General features: G+C 35.6%; 2 protein-coding genes and 1 non-coding gene across 3 annotated transcripts in view; all 3 read left to right on the forward strand.

The window, feature by feature from the left end:
- Window positions 1-3031, forward strand: part of Smp_142880 (hypothetical protein) — a gene marked incomplete at its 5' end in the record, with an annotated part of 43116 nt that extends 40085 nt beyond the window's left edge. Inside the window, one exon of the mRNA XM_018799895.1 lies at window positions 2693-3031. Within this exon, the coding sequence (XP_018653763.1) occupies window positions 2693-2709 (17 nt within the window). The 3' untranslated portion in view covers window positions 2710-3031. The remainder of the gene's footprint in view (window positions 1-2692) is intronic.
- Window positions 3032-9313: 6282 nt separating this feature from the next.
- On the forward strand, window positions 9314-9379 carry Smp_tRNA_00559_Gln_TTG.1.1. Its single transcript has one exon. It is a non-coding gene (tRNA).
- A 3445-nt stretch (window positions 9380-12824) lies between these two features.
- The window catches only part of Smp_142890 (putative hect E3 ubiquitin ligase), a 39380-nt gene continuing 29401 nt past the window's right edge, over window positions 12825-22803 (forward strand). Inside the window, exons 1-4 of the mRNA XM_018799896.1 lie at window positions 12825-12879; window positions 15551-15820; window positions 16374-16556; window positions 20213-20721. Of these exons, the coding sequence (XP_018653764.1) occupies window positions 15566-15820; window positions 16374-16556; window positions 20213-20721 (947 nt within the window). The 5' untranslated portion in view covers window positions 12825-12879; window positions 15551-15565. The remainder of the gene's footprint in view (window positions 12880-15550; window positions 15821-16373; window positions 16557-20212; window positions 20722-22803) is intronic.

Consider the following 22803-nt stretch of genomic DNA (forward strand, 5'->3'; position numbering starts at 1 on the left):
CACATTAAGGTTCTCCAATAGTCGTAGTGAACAAGAACACGAGTTAGGACAACCGAATTTATTTAGGCTTAAAACTACAGAATATCTCAGTAAAATATGAGAACCATATTTAGTTAATTTGCAAACTATCAATCAATTGTCTCTGATTATTATTGTTCATGCACTTTCATACCAATTCAGTTCCGTTCCCGTTCTCTCCTTATTGATCTTCTACTGAAATACATTCGAAGCCCGACCATCGTTGTATACTACTTATGTGGATATAAGTAATCCACACCACAGTAGTTACTAGTCCAAAGATTAATTTCTTGACATTTCAAAATAAAGTAATAGCTTATAGAATTAAACATGAGTCGATAATAAAATGGTAAATAACCAATGGGATAAAAATTCGATAATGATTTAGTGTATTTTATGTGAGACTGGCAATAGAATCCACAACTCATGTCTTATTTTACTGAAGACTCGTCATATGAATGAACTTGGATTCCAGTGTAGGTGAGTACTTATTAACTCAAACACATTCTCTTTTGCTTCGAATTCTTTGAGCGTTATCAACTAAACTATTGGTTCTATAAAACTAATAACCTGTTTACCAAGTGTAAATATGCTCATAAAAGCTTGTGAATTCCCCGTTTTTGATATTCAAAATTATAAGTGAGCCAGTAAGTTCTGATAATTATATAGTAAATAGCTCTGTGGATAACGTGTTCAGCGTTTGAAGCGAAAGATACTGAGTTGGGGTTTTAGTGTCAACATCCAGCTGATGAGTCAGAAGTGAGGTGAAACGTAAGCTTTGTATTCAGTAGGTAACCACAAAGCAGACAATAACCGAGCTATTCAAGGAACGATAATTAGTGTCAGAAATTATATAGCTGTTTGGATAAAAATGGATTTGTTTCATTTTAGTAGGTAAAATCAACTTATACTCTCTAACTTTCAACTATTTATCTCATTGATCTCATGAAAAAATCAATGCTAGATCACCTTTGGAAACCTGAAAGCACGGGAAAGCTGTTTTGTCTTAGCACAAAATTTCTCATCAGTGCGCACCTACGACTCCCACACCAGTTACTGGTTTCGGGAGGCAATTCCCGGAGTCCTATTGTGAAGCCATGAACAGTGAAGTTCAAGTATGTTAAGAGAGTGCTGGTTAACCACCTAAGACAATAGAAGACGGGCGCGCAATCATATGGATTGATCGAAGTTAGACATTAACACCTACAGATTCCGACTCAAAGATATAGATGTCAATCATTAAAGACTAGAAGTCATGAGTTCGATTCCCACATAAGGGGTCGTGGTCATGCACTGCAGAGGAGTCCCATACTAAAACGAAACCGCTGACTAGTGCTTACAGACTTTCAATGATGGTTTAACTATGATCGTTTCATGATCTCAATAAACCTCAACAATCTTTCCAACCCTATACTTACTGTTCGTTATATCTTGACTAAACAATGATGCTGTCTTACAGTCTGAAATCTACTTGAACATATTATACACTCAAGGTTATTTAGGAATAACATTGAAAGCGCTACAATTTTTTTGTTTTGCTACGGAGCTTCTTAGTCTCCATGAATATATTTTAAACAGAGATGAATAGTGGTTCACAATGAGATCTAAGACACTTGTTTCATCATATTTGAAACTCGTCAGTTAAATGTGCCTCAATCCCAGAGTTGACATTCACTCCAAGACTTGAATCCAATAACACATATATAAAACAATTATAAAGCTTTCAAAATAAACTCATTAAAATGAACTCCTTCATTCCATTAATTAATTTATATTGAAATGTGCTAAGTAAACTTGATCCAATCAAATCATATAACCTTTTCTTTTTCATTAAAGTAAATCATTCATGTAAATTATTATCAATGAGATATGAATTACAATGTCAACCAATGAAATCATACTGATTAAAATGCAAAAAAACAAAAAAAAAATTTTACATATAACCTTATTGTTTTGTTGTATAAACACAATAAAAAATTTATTTATAGACCAGATGTATCTTTTATTTATTCTTCTATTAGTTTATACATAGGACTACGAAAGTTTTTTATGTTAATAACTTTGCTTTCATGAATAATTTTTCACTGAGTTACACTTGATTAGCTTTTAGTTAGAAAGTTTAAAAATTACAATTTTAAACATGATTATCAGAAGAGGGGGTTTTGTGGAAATTTTTTTTAGTAATTTTATATAGTTGAAATTATGAGTCAATTGAAGCTAGACCATCAGGGAAAACCTGGAAGCACTGGACGGCAGTCTCGTCCTATTGTGGGACTCCTCAGCAGTGCTCATCCATGATATTAGTGAATGGTTGCTCAATTTCGTGGATTGATGGAAGTTAGACATCAACACCGTTGGATGCCGGTTTAATGGTCTAGAGGCTAAGCGCTCGCACGCGAGACTGATAGGTCTTCGGTTCGAATCCCGCGAGCGGGATTGTGAGTGTGTGCTTCTCAGGAGTCTCATACTAGGGCGAAACAGCCGTCCTTTGCCTCCAGGTTTTCTATGGTGATCTAGCCTTAGTTGACTCATGTATTCAACTATTCAATAATAATAATAAATATTCTTGGAGATGTTGCTAAATTTTTTGATTTAAACAATCTAATTAACAATCTATATAAACAGATTTTATTTAATTCTTTTTTTGTTTGTGTATAACTTATCAATAATGTAGATTCTTCAAATGGTTAATCAATCAAAAAAATATTTTTTTCATTGACGGAATCATAAATTGTCTTCCACATTCAATGATATCAGAGTAATTCAATGAACCAATCCCTGAATATATATATATATATATAAGTTAAATCTCATGAATTGATTCTTCAACTCTCGTCTAGATCATCGAAGATATTATTATTATTATTATTTAATCTGTTATCACTATCTATTCTTTTATTCTCTACGTTTCAACAGATCAAATCCATAGAGATTTATTTATTTTTCACATTTCATTGATAATATCTTCTCATTAAACTTTGTATTGTATTCTGTATAAATTTTCATCAAAATTAAAAACAAAAAAAGAAAAACGAAAAAAAGAAAAAAAACAACAAAATTACAATGATCATTAAAAGATTTTAGTAAATTCAATTTGTGAAATGTTTTTCTCTTTTCTTTTTCTTTTTTTTGAAAAAAAAAGAAAAAGTAAAATAAAAATTAAAGAAAAACACAATTTAACTTAACAGAATTAATTATTATTCATATTATCTATAGTAGTATTTGTATTTAATAATTGAATAAAGAAAGAAATCTATTTATTTATTTATTTAACTAATTTCTATTTTATTTCATTTAAACAAAATAAATAATTCAATAATTTAATTGCATGTATGGTTTATTTGATTCAATGTAATCCTGTGTAAAATTTAAAAAAAAAAAACAATATCCCGCATTTCAATTATTCAATGCCATTTGTTTTTTTTCTTTCTTTTTTTTAAAAAAAAAGAACATTCAATTATTCATTAATTAAATATTCTTCTTCTTTTTTTCTTTTCTTTACCTATTTATTCTGCTTTGTTTTTTTTAAAAATATTTTACTATCATTTTTGCACAATAAATATGAATAATGAATAGTTCTTTGTTTTTCTTTCATTTTTGTTGGTTTCTTTTCTTTGTTTTTTTCGTTATTTGTTGTTTGTCGGTTGGTTATTTTATTATTATTATTATTATTATTATTATTCAATGTTTCAATTGAATATAAAATGTTTAAATGAATGAATCAGTTTCTTTATGTTTTGTTTTGTTTATTTTCTTTTTTCTTCTTTAATATGATATCAGTTTTTTTTTAAACATAAACGTGTTACTAAGGTAATATGATTTTTTATTTTTTTTCGGTGAAGTGTACTTTTGCGAAGATCAATATTTTTTTCCTGTTCTCATCTATGTTATACTATAAGCAAAAAATAATCAATATATATTTTCGAATAGAAAATTTTAAATATATTAGAATAATAAAGATGATCATTATTATAGTTAATTTGTAAACAATCCCTATCTTATATTATTCAATGACAGATTATGAACAATAAAATATAAATTAATTTTAAATTTTACTTATACATTGTTGAATATTTATGAGGATAATAAGCGAATATCTGGTTGGCGTTTTTTAACGAGCTAGTTTTCTACGGGATGGGGTCTCTAACCTCATGACAAACCCTCCTCCTTTACCAGGGCTTGGGACCGGCAGCAACCCTCGGAGGAGCTACAGGCGGAGTTAATAAGCGAATATCAGTATTGCGAATTTATTCATTGAATTCATGATTCAATTAAAGCTAGACCATCATTGTAAACCTGGAAGCAGAGAACGGCGGTTTCATCCTATTATGGGACTCCAGTATCCATCCACGATCCTATCGCGCGAATTCGAACCTAGGACATATTAGTCTGGCGCGCGAACACTTAACTTGTAGACTACTGAGCCAGCATCCAACAGTGTGAATGTCTAACTTTAGGTTTGTCATGGTCATCTAGCTTCAACTGACTCATGAATTCAACTATTGTATGGCTAAAATCTCCCCAAAACTCCTTCTGATTATAAATTTACTTTATACTATGAACCACGTTAAATTGGGTATAAATGATACTATTCGGAAAGAATTATACTTTGCCTTGAATGCCATTTTTTGTAAATTCTTCATAAATACTGAAATTAAGTATGACTAATAAGAAAATTAGGAGGTCTATAGTTACCTATGAGTATGTTTCAGTGAAGTTTAAATAAAAACTATAAAATCTATCACTATGATTGTTGAATATATATTCCGATAAACTTCGTTTTATGTTGATCTGATAAGTTTTCAAAACATTTATTATAATGAATAATTTCAGTTGGAAATGCTTTAGTTCAGAAAACTATTTTACTGTTCTGTGCAAATCATCCGAGTCTATTTTATGGTAAGGTTAGATTTTACAAATCGTTCTACAAAGGCTAAATCAATCTGTTTTGATAAATTCGGTTATGATTAGATATCGTATTAGATCGATATTATCCTGTTGTTTCTTTTCATTCTCAGTGACTATATTTTGCCATTGTTATCAAGTCATGTATATAATTAATTAGAGTACTTTAATAAAATATGAAAACCATACATTAAATACATAATTTGCACGCCTTTCTTCAGTTGTCATGTACATACTTCTTTATTCTTTAGATCGGATTGTTATTGCGATTTATCTCTGCTTCCATCTCTCTTTTCTTCAATCCAATCTTCTGCTGCCACGCATCCCACTTCCTATTTGTGCTACATCATACTTTTACCTGTCAGCGTAAGTAGCATAGACCATGATGCTTCCTCATAACTGATCCTAGCAACTTCTTCGTACCACAAATGTTATAAGCTCACCTTATTTGCTCGGTATCCAGCCTAGTAATTTCATGATGATTAACTCCTCTGTACGATCAAAAAGTCATTACTTCAAATCATTTTAGTCATTTTCTTTGTTATCATATATGTAGTCTTATAAATATATGCAGCCTGTATTCTTTCGATGCCGCGGTATCGTAACTGTGATTAAATCTATCGAAGCGTCTAAATCACACAGTTGAGATACGTATGAACTTGAAGTTCACAAAAACAGCAATTGGTCTAAAAAAGCAGTTCTTTATTGCATAATATACATTAATTAGTTACAAACCTCAACTTGTGGGGTATCTGTGGCGTTTACCGCGTCGGCAAGTTTGAAATAAAAATAATTTCCTTCAATAGTAACCTGAAGAAAAATTAACTCATTCGATAGTGCAAATGACAGCTGATACCTGTCTAATCTTGATAACAGTTTGTCAACGATCAAAAACGGAACCAAGAGCAAACAATATGGGACACGTTGCGTTTAAAAAAGGATTAAACGGCAATGCAAAAATTAAGGAAAACTTCTATAGGAATTGACAGAAAGTAATCACAACGATAAATACAATAAATGTTATGAGTATATATCAAATATTTTAGAATATTACACAAGCTTGCGTTACAACATACGTGTAAAAATTGCTAGGAATACAACTGTTTACTGAATATTAACAAGTAGTGTAAAACAATACACAAAGAGTTAAAGGGAAGGGAATAGGGACAGACAATGTAAACAGAATTAACAGCGATATATTTCTTCTTGCTTCGGCCAAAAAAATCAGTACACTGTTCATAGGTCAATATTTTGACACTGTGTGATTTTGTACCTAAACTTAAACATGAGCTTCCAAGTGGATTTATCTTCCAATGATATTTACTACGTGAAATATAAATTTTTCAGCTTGGACAACTATGAACAGTTCATTTTTATAGTGCTGACCTACATTTTCTAGAAATCCTGCTTGGTTAATTTGTCCCTGATGCATTATTTCGTCGTTTAAGTCAACGATTTCTGCTCTTACTTAAGACAGTTTTTATAGTGAATCTTTTGAAATATTTGAAAACCTACATTTGCATCTATTTTTCAAGATCCATATTGTGATGTTGAAAATACACCTTTAGATTAATAGGTGATATATACTAGTAGTTGTAAACTAGGATTGATACAAAAAGATCAGATTATTATTCAGTTCTCAAACTGGTTATTTTCAGTTGATCAACTGGTTATAAAATTGTACTCTTTTTCTTAGATATAACTTTTCCGATTACTTAATTCGTTATGCCCTTTGATTACTGATCACTATGCACAGTTTTCATCGATTTCTTTTCTCCAGTAAATCTAAGAGAACTACTTTCCTACAATAATTGCAATAATCCATATTTTAAAAACAGATTTAACATCTAAAGTCAAGGTTTACTTGTTTATACTTTTGCTACGTCGCGACTCTGTGTTCAACAGCTGGGAAATTAGTTCGGGGAAACTAATGCTCCTAATGCCTTTAATGACTACTTTTTGTTGGACGTATATCGAATCAGTCTTAACATACAACTGACACTACTTCTTCAATCTTCAGTAATTTTAGGTAGCTACGAATTAACTGTACAAAATAATCCCATTAAAAATCAAAATATTTTGTTCCGTACGCGAAATTCCAGCCCAAAGACACTCATTATTGTCTTGATAGATGAGAAACCGATTTCTGAGTGCTTTAGCATGATGACAAAAAAAGTTGAAGTGACGTGCTAAGTATTACCAGAATAATTCAATTCTTGGCAGACAAGGCTTGGTGAGCATAACTAAAAGTACTATATTTATAATTCAAAATATCTGCGGGATAACATACAAAGGAATCATTGAATAGTATAGATTCCACGCTTTTGCGAATATTTTTAAAGAAATTCTCTGTATCAGTCTGTACCGGTAAAGAAATCACCAAAATCAATAGCTCTGTAAGTCTTCGACATTTAATACTGTCTTCATTATTTTAACGAACTCACCTAGCTGAAGGCCCTCGGTCATGTATCCGCACCAGATCATGAGTGGGTACGCCGTGTTCCACATCTTTTATGACCACTAGCCAACTTAGACTGATCACTTCTCGATATATCGATAGATTATCAAATATATCTTCGAACCTCTTCACTTCTGACTTTTGAGTTGACTGGGTTTGGCACGCTTCGGTCATAAAAAGTGTTACCAGTTAGGGTGCTGTCAACTTCCGAATATTTCGGGTATCTTTAAATCTAATCCACTTATTGAATTCATTTGAAATTCGTGTGACAGTACAAAGGAGTATAAGACAAAATAACAGATAAATAAAAGCCTCTACGGAGAGCATGTAGGTTAGCCAATGGTCTAGCTAAATGTATTGAGTATGTTTCCCTACTTATCTATTCGTAAGTGGTGATGGTTCAGTCTATTTTCAGTAGACTTGTGGTGACCTTCTTTTCTCGACGAGAACTCGATTGGTGTAACGGAAATAACTATTATTATAGACAATTGTACCAGTTATTGTTTTACTGTACTCGTTTTGTTTAACTGTATCAAAATCACTTCTCGTTCCGCTGTCCATCTTGTTCGTTCGAACGTTCTTACGCTCTGCTCTTTTTGCCTGTACTCGTTGGCGCGTCTCGGTATTCATTCGATACCACGAGATTGCCAATAAATATACTTTATCTGGACCAGTTACAGCCTTCTGGTTTACGAGCTATCAAAGGAACCAAGTCGTTTTCAGGCGCGTAATCTTACTGTAGTGGTGATCATAGTCGATCGAGACTCGACGCCATCTACAAACTATCGGATGAAGGGGATTCGAATTTTTTCTAATATGGTTCATAATTCTGATGATGGTAAATCTAAAGTTACGTATCAGCCCGTTGAGATTATACGATCTCTGACATCCCAAATATCTACTTCCCTTATGTACAAAATAGAAGGTGTAGCTGCAAATAAATCCCTAAACTCAATAGCTCTGTAAGTCTTCGACATCGGATGCTGAACACATTAGTTTTAATGGACTCAACTAGCTGAAGGCCCTTGGTCATGCATCCGCACCAGGTTAGGAGTTGGAATGGAGTGCTCAACGTTTCCCGTGATCACTAGCCACCTCGGAGTGATCACTCCTCAATATACTGATAATCTATCAAATATATTTTTGAACCCTTTTCGCTTCTAACTTCCGATTTCACTGGGTGGGTGCGACTCAATTATAGGTGTTACTGGTAAAGTGTTATCGAAGCACAACAACTGTGTTATCTTCAGAGGAATCAACTAGCATGTTTTAGTTTTGAGACTGTGGACTACATTTTAGAATGAATTGTGAAATCGTGAAGGCCATGTGTCCTAACAACTAAGGTTATTACTTGGAAGCTCTGTGGCAAGTTCCTCCAACATGCAGCAGACTTTTTGACCTAAAAAGGGCTTCTCATAATATATCCGGACAGTCGACCAGGCCGAGGTCCTTATATGTTTATAACATTATATCCCTTCCTTCAATACTGCCTGTTACATTTTTATATAATTAACTGGGTAGAATTTCACTGTCCACTAACTGAAGAGGTCTAAGAACTTTAGTAACATATCCTCCTAGGTTAGTTTTGATAAAATATGCTGGTAAGCAGACCCTTATAATTAGAAGGTATGAAAGTGAGTCCGAGCCTTTCGACTTGTTCTGTATGAACAAACCAGTAGAGTCCTGGACGTCTGTGCGCCACTAAATATGTGATTGCCAACCCTATGGATTATCTGTATTGCTCTACTCCAGTTCGAAGGAACTATGTGACCTGCTATGTTTAAGTCCTACATTGCGGTTGATACCCAACTTGACACATAACATTGTGATAACCAGTTGGAACAAACTTTCACGGCGACTGTGAGGAACAAATAGGATCTCACTGAAATAGCAATAAATTTTAAGAAGAACAAGCAAGTGGCTATCAGGACTCAGTGGCCGAGTGGATAACGCGATGGCCTTTGAAGCGAGGGTACTGGGTTCGAGTCCCAGAGTGAACATCAACTCTGAGATGCAGGTACATCCAGCTAACGAGTCCCAAATAGGACGAAACGCGCGTCCTGGATTCCACTGCTAGCCACTATCCATCTCTGCTTACCATGCTTGTGAATTAAGGTATATCGAGGCAATACGCACAGTATGCACATATGCCAATTAGAGACTGACCAGTTGCAGTCCTAAACACATCGATGGGAAGATCCAAACAAACAATACTAAGTGAATTCAGAACATACTGTAGTTGTAAATATATCTCTGTACGTGTTCGACATTGGATACTGACCACATTAGTTTTAGTGGACTCATTTATCTGAAGGCGCTCGGTCATGCATCCGTACCAGATCACGTTTCAGAACGGCGTGGGAAGCATCTCCTACGATCATTAGCCAGATTAGATCAGTCAATTCTCGATTTATTGACAACGCATCAAATATATCTTCCAACCTCCTCGCTTCTGACTTTTGATTTTTCTGAGGGGGGGGGCGCGATTCGATTATAGGTGTTACTAGTGAAGTGTTGTCAAACTACAATACTGATGGTATCTTCAGTGGTGAGACCGACGTGATCTGGTACACCAAACAATAAACTGTGAGTCTGTTCCCTTTTGGAACTTCATAAATCATTACTTTGATTTAAATTTTTTATATATTGTGATATATTTTTCATAATTTGGGATATGTTTTCCTCGTTGATTCCCATACTTTGGACTCGCCATGACTGATCAGACTCCCAAGCTCCTTAAGTTTAAAACTCTTGCACCAACCTCATTTCAACTAATGCCTTTTTGGCCGGACAATACCGAAGCCTGGTTCTGCTACTCAGAGGCTGACTTTTACGAGCACGGCATTACGGACTCACGCGTACAGTTCCTCGCGGTTGTAAAGGCACTACCGTGCGATTTCAACAGATACGTAACACCTAGTATGTTTACTAGTGATGTTTCGGAACCTTACGATACTCTGAAACGGTCGATTCTAAAACGCGGAGATCTAACCGATCAACAAAGATAAGATCAACTCCTTTATAATATCGACCTTCAACATGGCTACATGACGGATATATTGCTAGAGAAGTAATTGACCAGAGAACTTTCCACGAAGTCCTATTCAAACAACGTTTCTTGTCTAAAATTCCGCAACAGGTGCAAGCAGTTCTAGTCTCGTTCCAAAACAACGCCGTAGACAATCTGGTTGCATCTGCCAACCTCATACTTGAAATCGCAAAGACCTCTAAAGTAGAGGTATTCTCAGTCCCAGAAAAACCTCAAGAGAGACAGAATGACATTTCGGACCTGTGTCATCACTGATCCGTTTCCTTCGAGTTCGTAGTGACCGTGAACGGTTACATACCCCGCGAAGAAGCACTTCATGTAGGCGATCTATCTCCAGACCACGAGAGACGGAAACCCTGCAATTACCCGAACCCAAAATCGATCGATACGAAAAATTATTCAGGAAACTTCCCTGCCGGCACGCGTTAACGGCAACCGTAGCCGAGAACATAGCCGTCTGTTATACGTCACGGATGTGACAACAAAAGTTCGCTACCTCGTCGATACTGGCGCAGAAGTTGGCGTTCTTCCTGCCAGTGCTAACGACAGGCTTCACGAGTCTGTTTTAAGCTTACAGGCGGCAAACGGAAAACCGATAGCCACATATGGGAAAAGGTAAGTTTACCTTAACGTAGATTTATGCAAACCCATCCACTGGATTTTCGTGATTGCAGATGTTTCTATGCCAATCATTGGTATAGACCTGCTACAATACCATAATCTACTCGTCGACACACGTAAACGAAGGTTAATAGACGGAAACACCAAGTTATCTGTTTGCGTAACTCCTCTTTCTAGTTGCAAATTATCCCCAGTCACAATTAAGCACACCATAGACACATTATATCAACCATTACTGGATAGGTACTTTTAGATATATCAACCACAATCGAAATTGCCGTGTGTAACCAGCAATGTTACACATCACATCACGACTACAGGACCACCTGTTTTCTCGAAAGCACGCCTACTGGTCCCCGAAATGTTGAGGTTGGCTGAAAACGGATTCCACCACACGATAGACTTAGGAATCATTCGACCCTCAAATGGCCCCTGGTCATTTCCTTTGCACATGGTCCCTAAAAAAGATAGCAACGATTGGCGTCCAACTAGTGACTATCGGTTTTTGAGTGCAAAAACCATTTCCGATCGTTACCCGTTGCCTCACATTCACGATTTGACAGCTTCCTTGAAAGGTACGACTGTCTTTTCGAAAATCGACTTAGTTAAAGCCCATAACCAGATCTCTTTTGCTACTGACGATATTCCAAAAACCGGTACCATAACTCCCTTTTAACTCTACGAATTTTCGCGAATGCCTTTTAGGACTAAGAAATGCTTCCCAGACTTTTCAAAGGTTCACAGATGACGTTTTTCGAGGTCTTAAGTTCGTACATGCGTATGTTGATGACTGTCTGATAGCAAGTCCGGATGGAGAATCACATCTCCAGCATCTGGACATTGTGTTCGAACGACTTCAAATGCATGGCATTACTGTAAAACAAAAGATGTTCAAAGTAGAACCATTGCAGCATTGGTATGCCGATTGTGTGCATCTGAATGATTTACGTTATCTCTGAGTCATTTGAAATTGAGCAAACTATTTTGTACTCTGAGCAGTGCTGTCTGACCGAGAAATGTTCCCGCCCGAGGTATGATTTGCCTCGGACTGAGGCACATTTAGCTGGTTCTACAATCCAATGGATTCGGTTACAACGACCTTATCTATACATCGTCTTTTTGATCACTTTTAGGAGTAATATTTCCAAGATATTTCCGCTTAAGCTTCGCGTATGAGTCATGATATCTTCATACCTTACATCTTAATCCTTATTCGCAGTGATTAATATGTGTAATTAATATGTGTGTCATTTACGTTTGGGCGACTTTATGCATACACACTGTATACCAAATCCTACTGACTAATTATGACTTGGCCGTTAGCAAATTCATATTCTAGCTCAACTAGTCTTTCATTTTCTTTGAAAATACTAAACAAGTAACCGTGACACAGATTCGAGCCCTCAAGGAGATAATACCAACACAAATCTAAATGATTACACTAAATGTGTAAAATAAGTAGTTACACTAGGAAAGGGTATGAAAAGCTACGCAGGAACATTCACCGATCTTAATGTTACTTTAATTAGATGAAAATTACCCGGAGAAAAACTGAATTAAAGTGCAAACACTAACATGTGTGCTCAATGACTGAGATTCCGCCGCCAAATAAGTTTCGCTTCCAGCTTCGTGAAATTTGCATGTTAACAAATATAAGAAAATTTTCCATGATTTATAGCCAAATCTTGATAACTAGTATAGCAGTTTATTTTAATGGGCTGGGTTAATAGACCGAAATTCAGGTACCTAAGGTCGTCAGCTCCGCGAGCTTTAGTTTTCGTGGTACAGTCAGATTGCGTGTTGGTTCGTGCTAACCATCCACTGTATTGTATGTTTAACTCTTCTGTGGAGAATAATGAAACTTTCAGAAATGATTATGATTTATATTGAAAACATACACACTTTTCCATTTCGTATAAGTAGTACGTATTCACCAACACCCTGCATATGAACAATTTGTCCTTAACCTCAAACCTACTCTGGTAATCTTCAACGTGTTTCTAAGGCTTAGGATTTTAATTCATATACTGAATACACAGTACTTTCTAGTCTAAGCTGAAAATCTGCTACGCAAATTAGGAAGTAAGATTGCTAGAAGGAACGAAAATGGGTTAACGAGAGTAGTACATGATAAAGGGGACAGTTTAGCTAAGAATGCAATCAATAATTATTTTAGTCAAAGGAGTTCCTTACCTTTGCTTTGAGAAAAGTTAAAGAAAACTGGATCTTCTTCCCATTTAAACAATATTTACTGTGCGTAGAGTGGTATGGCAACTTCTCTTTCCTTTCACATATCAAATTTCCCTTCCTTTATTTTCAATTTCCACTTCGTGTTTATTAAACCTTTTGTTTAAGTGAATGAATATATGTGATCAGGATTATCTAAATATATTACCTCATATCAGTTTTCAGATCAACTGTCTTTTTTATTGCACCATCGAAATGAAGTGGATTATTGAGGAACATTACAATAACATCCTTTATTTGAGTTTCAACTTGATTTACGCGACATGAGATCATTTTTGATCAATTCTGTTGTGTATCGTATATTTCGACGAAATTTCACTTTATCTAGTGCTTATTTGGATCTCACGTTCACAAGTGCAGATGAGCGGATTTCTTTAAATTTCACTTTTATAACAAATGTATTATTGGTTTGCTAGCAACTAGATTTCTCTGAAATTGGTTATGATACTGGTCATAGTCCTCTTTCTATATATGCGCCTTGATATTGAGATTTCGGCTGTTGTGGTTGATCCCTCCTCACGGTTAAACCTGACTGCTCTAACGTATGTTAATCCAGTAAAAAATAAAAGGGGTTGGGTGGTATATGTCAGTTATGAGGATTTGCAATGCTATAAAAGTCCTACCACACCTCAGAAATATCAATCGAAGATGTGGATATGCTGTGCTTCACTGAATAGTTCTGATGTTTTAGGACCTGTTGCAAAAACTAAACTCTCAAGTGCAAGTCATATAGTCGTAAGTGCTCATGTTCTCTATAAATGAAGGAAGTAAAGACGCATTATAAGTGATATTTTATCTACGGATCGTTAATATTGGGTTATCTTTAAGAACGAAACTTTAAAAAGTGTTTATTTTTTAGCCTTTTTGGGATCAAGAACCATAAAGTCTTCACATCATTCAGACTTGCATATCCTTTGTCTGTCGGTCAAACAAAATAACGTAGAAATTGACTAAAATATATTGATACACGTTGCCATACTTCACTAGTAGTCATGAATAAGGTACTGCATAATAGAGAAGTTAAGGAAATAGGGGGGTGTTTATGGTGATAAGAAGACTAAACATATAGGAATAAGTTATAAAACGCCGTGTTAGTCAATGGTGGAACCTTCCTAAAATTCCAGTACCTTGATGTTTTTGCTTCGGAGTAATGTCTCGTTCTCACGACTTAGGGCTGAGATAATGTCTGGGTGTTCGAGTCGAAGCAGGTGATTTTTTTAGGGGACCATACCCTGAGCTTTTGGTATATAGGTCTAAAGGTAGTGGAGCAAAGTCAGGAGATGCGGTCCCACGGTAGCCGGTGAGCAACAGTAGGTTCATACGCCATTTGTTCCCTCAGGATCCTAGAGCCCATGTGACCAATAGCTTGTGATCATGGTTTCCCAACTCCATTAGATGTATCCCCCGTACCCGCCACCCTAGCTAAGGCACTGAAGACTCACTTTTCTTCTTCTCGGTTACAAATAATACCATCACCACGAGTAAGCAATGATTAGGACACCCTATGCAGTAGATGTATGCGTGAAGCCATGTGAGAGCATTTTGAGAGGGGCCACACCCGGAGCCTTCGATCTAAAGGCCTAATCCACAAGGCAGTGGAGCAACGTCAGGAGATGCAGTCCCATGGTAGCCGGTGACTGACGATTAGTTCATACGTCATTTGTTACCTCAGGATACTGGAGCCCATGTTCACCATTGGTTTGAAATCAGGGTTTCCCAGCTCCCCTAGATGAACTTTCCGTGTCCACCAATCCGGTTAAAGCGCCGGACATTCGCTTTTCGTCCTCTCAATTTCGTAAACAACAGTAATGCCACGATAAGGCAATAAGTAGGACTTCCTTGACAGATGCTGTATACGCGTGGCCATGCGAAAGGATTTCAAAAGGAAGAGCGGACTCTCCCCACTCTTGGCCGTACCAGGGCATTTGGGGGCATAAACTTTAAAACCGTGTATTCTTTTTCTATTACATCCATTAAATGACCGAGATTGTGTTTCACAACATAAAGCAGTCGTATTACTTTTCCACTCTATAGGTGCGTTCGTGTAAACGTTATTATTGTCCCCATAGATACCTTCATAAAAAGTCATGAAAGATAGGGTCTTCCCAAACCTACTTTATACCCTTCATTCCTCTGCCTCTGTGCTGAACTTATTTTCACACTCTCGCTGCCGCCTAAAAATAGACTTGTATTAAGAAGTTTTATTCGATCCTTCTGTTTTATCCACTACTGATAAAAAAATTCAATTTCAGAGTAAAGACACGTTGATGGTTTCTTCAGCTACAGAAGAATTGTTTGCGTGGGGTTCGTGCGAAGAAGGACAACTAACTTTAGATAAAAATGATGCTTACCAGATTCTTATCCCAAAAGCATTAGATGTCCGGAATCTACCAACATTGATACAAATCACTTGTGGATACACACATACAGTCTTTCTAACTATTGACGGGGAAGTATACAGCTGTGGGTGCAATGAGTTTCAGCAGTTAGGTCACGGACAATCTGGTGGTCAGTTAGCAAAAGTATGTTCATGTGCGTTTTTTGGTATTTTTATTATTCTTTAATCTATTTGACATTGATGAGTAAATTAAAATGCTTTATAGATTGTGCATAGACTACTTAGCTTTAGGTGAATATGGTTGAAAAACCGCTTTTTTTACTGGTTTAAAATTATATCCATGAAAATGTACGATAAGCAATCCAATCTTCATTTACTAGTTTTCTCCACAAAAGTTTTGTTAATGACGTTTTACTTTTAATTATCATTTATAAGCTTGACCCAGGTCTGTAAAATCAGAGCAATTTACTTAGCGTAAATCACATATTGCTTTAATGTTAATAGTGGGGAAAAATATCTGTTTAGTCCTGAAAGATATATTCCATGAGGCAGTGTAAACGTTGATCCCATATATGTCAATAATTAACATTTTTCAACCTGGTTAACGTAACGTAAAAACCACTTATCTGTTATGGAGGTGGATTAGTCTATCTTGCTTAAAATCGGTTATTCTTACATATCAAAACTAAGTGATCATTCTCCTTATGTTGTATTTCGTTTTTTTCCTCCGTATTCAGGTAGTTGCATTAGAACACTACAGAATAATAAGTGTAGCTTGTGGAGCATACCATAATGCTGCCATTACCTATAATGGACTTTTATTTACTTGGGGCTGCAACTCCAATGGACAACTTGGTCGTGAAGGAGATGACACAGGAGTTAAGCTAGTTCGAGCACTATCGGATCATAAAGTTGTTCAGGTTGGTTTTTACTTAAATAACTTGTTATTTTTGATCATTGACTACACTCAGCTTAGAATCATGCACAAATATATAGGTTCTAAATGTGAAACCTAACATTAGCACAACGAGTGATCAAATTAACCAAATGTCGAGCTGCAAGAGAAAACTGTCTATAAAAAATCTATTTTAGAAGAAAGTCGATGAGATGGAAAAATAAACATTTTGGAATGACATCAAACTTAGGATTTATTGGAAAGTAGATCTACACCTTTTTTTAAACGATTTAGGATCATGTCACTCGACCTTCTCAATCATATATTGTACATGGATAATGAATAAGCTTGAAAGAGAAGACATGAGTATCGACAAATTTGTAAACAGTAACATTTTGTATAATAGGATATTCCACTGTAAACTAGGTTTAGTCCAGCTTAAACTGCAATGTGAAATAAGAGTCCTGAGCTGTATGGTGACATTCTTCTTGGGGTATATATTCAAATTAATTATTCTCCAATAAACCATATCAATGACAACTGTACATCCTAATCAAAAGGTTTATAACTGAAAAATAAATCTGTAATGGCAGAGAAGCTTTCCCGTTAATCGAACTTTATAGATTCTTAGAAAATATATTTAGTTAATAGCTCAATAATGTACAAGCTGGCACAAGTGTATATTAAGTATACCACTTCAACATGATAAGATGAATAGCAAAAGAATAGAAATAATGTAGCAACTATGATAATAAGAAAGACTGAATACTGAGAATAAGGTTCGGAAGGATGAAGTCAGTCAGCTACAACGTGGGACCAGGCACATATATGTATCGATTACATTTGCCATACTTCATTAGCACAAGATAGAAAGATGAAATGAAAAGATATATATATATAATACCCTATGTCTAACCTCACTATTACTTACCCAGCAGATGCGTGCCCCCAAATGCCCTGGTACGGCTGGGAGCGGGGAGAGTCCGCTCTCCCTCTCGAAATGCTCTCATATGGCCACGCGTAAATAGTCTCTGCCAGGGAAGTCCTACTCACTGCCTTCTCGTGGCGGGGGTGTTGTTTACGAAATTGAGAGGACGAAAAGCTAATGTCCGGCACTTTAACAGGGTTGGTTGACATGGAAAGTTCACCTAGGGGAGTTGGAAAACCCTGATTCCAAACCATTGGTGCACATGGGCTCCAGTATCCTGAGGGAACAAATGGCGTATGAATCAATCGTCGGTCAGCGGCTACCATGGGACTGCATCTCCCCACGATGCTCCACTGCCTTGGGCGTTAGGCTTTCAGGTCAAAGGCTCCGGATGTGGCCCCCTAATAAAACCACTTGCTTAGGTTTGGGGACCCGGGCAGTATCATAGCCCTCACATAAATCAAATAGGATTTGTGTGGCGCATATGTATCTGGTGCCTCTTTTTACCAATATCTATGTGTTCAAATAAAAAAATACAGCAGATGCGAGAAATATTTCTACGACATCCATGGTCGTATTCTAGTAACTTACAAGTATCTTCTACTCTTCATGGTCACCTTTCGCAGCCGTAAAGTAGAACAGAACGAAGTACTGCGCACTATACTCGTCTTTTAACTGAAGTAGTAGTAGGGATGAATTACTCCACACACAAAAAAAATTAAGTAAACACATAAACTAATTTTCCTGATGTTTCTTATGTAGTACAAGTATTTGTAATCTACACTTCTCTATAAATATAAATCGATTGGAAGTTGTATACAATTTCAAAAACAATCAAACAAACTAGTAGCATTTAAATGATTTACTCTTTTAGTTTATTGAGTCAATAAGTATGAATATTTAGTTGTTAAGTGAATAATTTTAATTAAGTTTTATTATTAAAGAAATTTTTCTTTACTAAATATAATTTGGTATCATTATATTTTTGTCATGAGATTTACATTCAAATACACTAACTAGTTCTATATTCGCATGGTTGCTTTGTTGTTGTTGTTGTTGTTGTTGTTGTTGTTCTTATTATGATTATAAGTAAGTTAATGTGAGTTAATGAAAATGTAATTCACTTGTTCTCTTGTCCAAAAGTATTATCAAATTTGTTCATTTTAGTTACATAATTGGAATACCATCTGAGTGCCACACCTCGAGCCTTTTATCTATAGGTCTATAGGCATTGGAGCAATGTTAGGAGATGCAGTCCAATGGTAACCGATGACCAACAATAGGTTCATACACTATTTGTTCCCTCAGGATTGTGGAGCCCATGTACGCCATAAGTTTGGAATCAGGGTTTTCCAACTCCATTAGCTGTATCCTCTGTATCCACCAACCCAGTTAAGGCACTGAACATTCAATTTTTGTCCACTCAGTTTCGTAAACAACACCCTCACCCTGAGAAAGCCGTAAGTCAGTAGCTGTATACGTGGAGCCATTTGCGAGTATTTTGAAAGAGTGGACTTTCCTCACCCTCGACCGTACCATGGCATTTCGGGACTTATCACCATTGTAAGCGGATTAAGAAAAATGTAAATAAATAAGAGTTTAAACCATAATGCCTTTCACTATTGAATAGACATTAGCAATTCACAGTACTTATAGTCTTCACTTTAAACTTCGTTTGATCGTAACTTAAGATGTTTGGGTCTGTGCATATTATGATGTTTGTGCACCGATTTGTGATCCTGATCACCTATAAATTTGTTCATCATGCTGACCATAACTCAGATTTGCTAACTAAATAACTACACTATGGATATAAATTCGATTGAAGAAATGTTGAATCTTTAAACTGGGGTATGCTCCATGAATTCTAGCTAATTTCTAAAGGCACGGGATTCAGATCATTTAATAATCAGCTCGTACTTTGATGTAGAGGCAATTTATAAATTCATATAGATAAGTTTAATCATTCACAACGTCAGAAGTCAACCGACTAAGACGGTCAATATGGATACAAAGACAAGTTAAGACATCCAATTACAAAAAAACATTCATCGGGACAAGCTTATGTTACTCTTGTGGAATAACTGAAGCTCACTTCTTCATGAGGTAAGTTCTAAAGATGTTATCCAGAACGACAATAAAGACTTCAAAGTTAAATCATCTGGCTTGGAGAACACACTGCTAACATTAAATCATCCTCGATAAGTATTCAAAAACAAGGAATATCTGTTTTCAATAAGGTTCTTTTCACAATCTGTGGTTATATAGTTAGTTTACAGAAGTTCAATAGATGATATTTCCTATTGCTCTTTCATGTCAAATAATGATACTTTATAATCACCAGATGTGAGGTCGAATCTTCTCATCTTTATTTGATTTAAGCAGCTGGGTATTTCTATTAAACTTCACAAATCGTGTTTGAAAACATATTATCTGGCGCATATTAATGTACTCAGCTTTTAGCCACTCTTTATGTGTCAGGACTAGTGAGTACATAGACCTATACTTGGTTAATGGTATGCACTAGGCAACGATAAATGTTTTATTCTTATTTTCTCCATCTTCCTTTTATTCTATTTTTAAACCCTCCACTTTCGTTGCTAATAACTACCGGTCGTCTCTACATAAAATCAATATTTCAATGTTTCTTTGTAGTCAATCTCTTCGTAATTTTGCCATTGTCTGTTATCAATCACACTATTTTATAATATTTCAGAAAATGTAAACACATATTTTTTTTAATTTTTTTGTAGGTTAGCTTAGGTGTAGAACACACACTTGTCTTAACAGATACTGCTCGTGTATTCGCATTCGGTTCCAATCTTAAAGGCCAATTAGGTTTAGGTTATAGTTCAGAACAATCTGTATCAATACCTCAACAAATTCTGTGTCTTTCCGGTTTACCTGTCCGACGTATAGTTGCAGGTGGTTGGCATAGTTTTGTTCTAACTGTCAGTGGTTCACTTTATGCTTGGGGATCTAACAATTATGGTCAACTTGGCTTATCATATTTTGGCTCTTCACCTAATGATCATCAAAATGAATTGACATTAAAGTGTGGTTCCGTCGGTAGTACCAGTGTTGATGATGAACAATCGAAAAATCGTCCATTTTCACCACTTGATACAAGTCTAAGTAATGTATCTATTCCAACTTTTGTGAAAACCTTACGGGGTTGTGAAGTTGTTTATTTGGCTTGTGGTGAAACGCATACAGTTGCACTTACCCGAGATGGTGGCGTTTTCACCTTCGGTGCTGGAAGGTTTGTGGTTAAACTTTTCATGATCATACCTTCATAGATTGTTATTATAATTATTTTGAAGGATTTGTTGATAAAATTTTTTTGAAATGTTAACTAGTGTGTTTCCGCCCATAAATGATTGTTAAAGCTTTTTCCGAATTTTTGCTATCAATAATTGTAGGATGTATTCTGCCGAATACCCAGTTCTTCAAAGACCCAATAGTTGAATCTTTACTAATTTACGTTATTAAAACCACAATCTTTCCTAGCTACATGTATCTGAATTATAAGTCGTAACAGAGCATAATTCTTATGTGACAATATCATGAAATGAGTTATCTTAGCCATAAGTTTGGAACTTTAGGCAGTGTCTAACGTTGGTTTAATCATCAACAACGTAGAATTTTTATAGGTACACACTTCATATTAGCAGAGTAATAGGGGACATAAAAAAAACGAAAGCAGTGAAAAGCTAAATATTAAAAACACAGAATGAGAAACTTAGAACAACATATGTAAGCGAACAATTGTTTTCAATTAGATCGTCATCAGGCTTTACTCTAATATACATGAATATTTATATGAAAATGTTAGACCAATCAAGGCTATTTGAGTCAATAATAAGAAACGTCAAATGAGTTTGAAGAGCAAATAGTGTAGGCTAACACTGAAATCAACATTTATGAGGAAGTAGAGCATATATGTGACTATTACTGATTCCGGACCATTTCACCTAGTATCTTCAGACAGTAAGGTCATTAACCGTCAAGATTTGATAATGCTGAAACATATTTTCCGCATACCGTATTTTAGACAACTAAAAACATGCAGTACTTACTAATGTCACAGTTAGATAACAATAGTCTGTGACCAAGAAGAAGAAGTTTTGACATCAATAAATAAAGTTCTTAACTGTTACTGTCAGTCATTTGTTTAAGTAGAGGTTTAGTAACAGTAACTTATGGTATCAGCTATCAACGGTTGAAAGTACCAATGTCAACATAGAAGTTTGCGGTGATTATTGATTCTTATTGACATTTCAAATCGACCTAAGCTAAACCACCAGTGTAAACAAGATAACACTGGACAACTGTTTCGTTGTGGTATGAGACTCTTCGGCAGTCTTCAACTACAACCTCGCCGGGGATCGAGCCCAAGACCTTTGGTATTGCGTGGCAATGCTTAACCTCCAGATGACTGGCCGGAATCTAATGACACATATGTCTAAATTCAATCAGTTCGCGACCGTGTATTACTCTAAGTGGGTAACTGCTTCGCCCGATACGATCTAACTCCTCTGGTCAAGGTTTCTCACTAAAATCTCAGAATTACTTATAAGTTATTACAGCAATATTGTGAATTGGTCATATTTATATATTTACACCATCGGATTCCGGTTTGGTGATCTTGAAGTTCAGTGTTCGCACACGAGACCAAAGATCTTGGGTTCGATCACTGGTGAGACCATGGTGGCGTACTCTTAAGGTGTCTTATACTAGGATGAAGTAGCTCTCCAGTGTTTATTAATTCTCAGTGGTGGTCTAACTTCGGCCGGATCGTAATGTCAATGAAACCCGTATTGTGTAATTCTAGATTTTTTCTGTCTAACAAGTTTCTACACATAACTGTTACTTGTTCGCACGCATATTGTTTATTTTAATTGTCAATCTTCTTTTCGTCGTTTATTGTTGCATTGCTTTATATCTTGACCTGGATGGTACTGTTTACTGTAGCGTCATGCTTATTATTGTTTGTGTTTGTCTGTCTTTTTTTATTCTAATATTCCCTTTATTATTATTATTTTTCGTTAACTGATATTTAATCAAAATCACTACCCTTTTAATATAACTTCAACTTACCTAGACACTTACTCCTTATTTACTCTTGTCTACTTGGTAACGTCTCATTTTGAATTCATCAGAAAAAAAATTAGAAAAATGAAAATTTTTTAAAATCAATCGATAATTTGTAACCTTTTAATATTTAACTATGAGTAAATTTCATCATGATTCTGTACTTTAAATGAATAATATTTATATAGTTGGAAGCGTGAGTCAATTGAAGCTAAACCACCAGGGAAAACCTGGAACCACTGGACGGCCG

Source organism: Schistosoma mansoni, chromosome W, assembly GCF_000237925.1.
Source record: "Schistosoma mansoni strain Puerto Rico chromosome W, complete genome".
Lineage (NCBI taxonomy): Eukaryota > Metazoa > Platyhelminthes > Trematoda > Strigeidida > Schistosomatidae > Schistosoma > Schistosoma mansoni.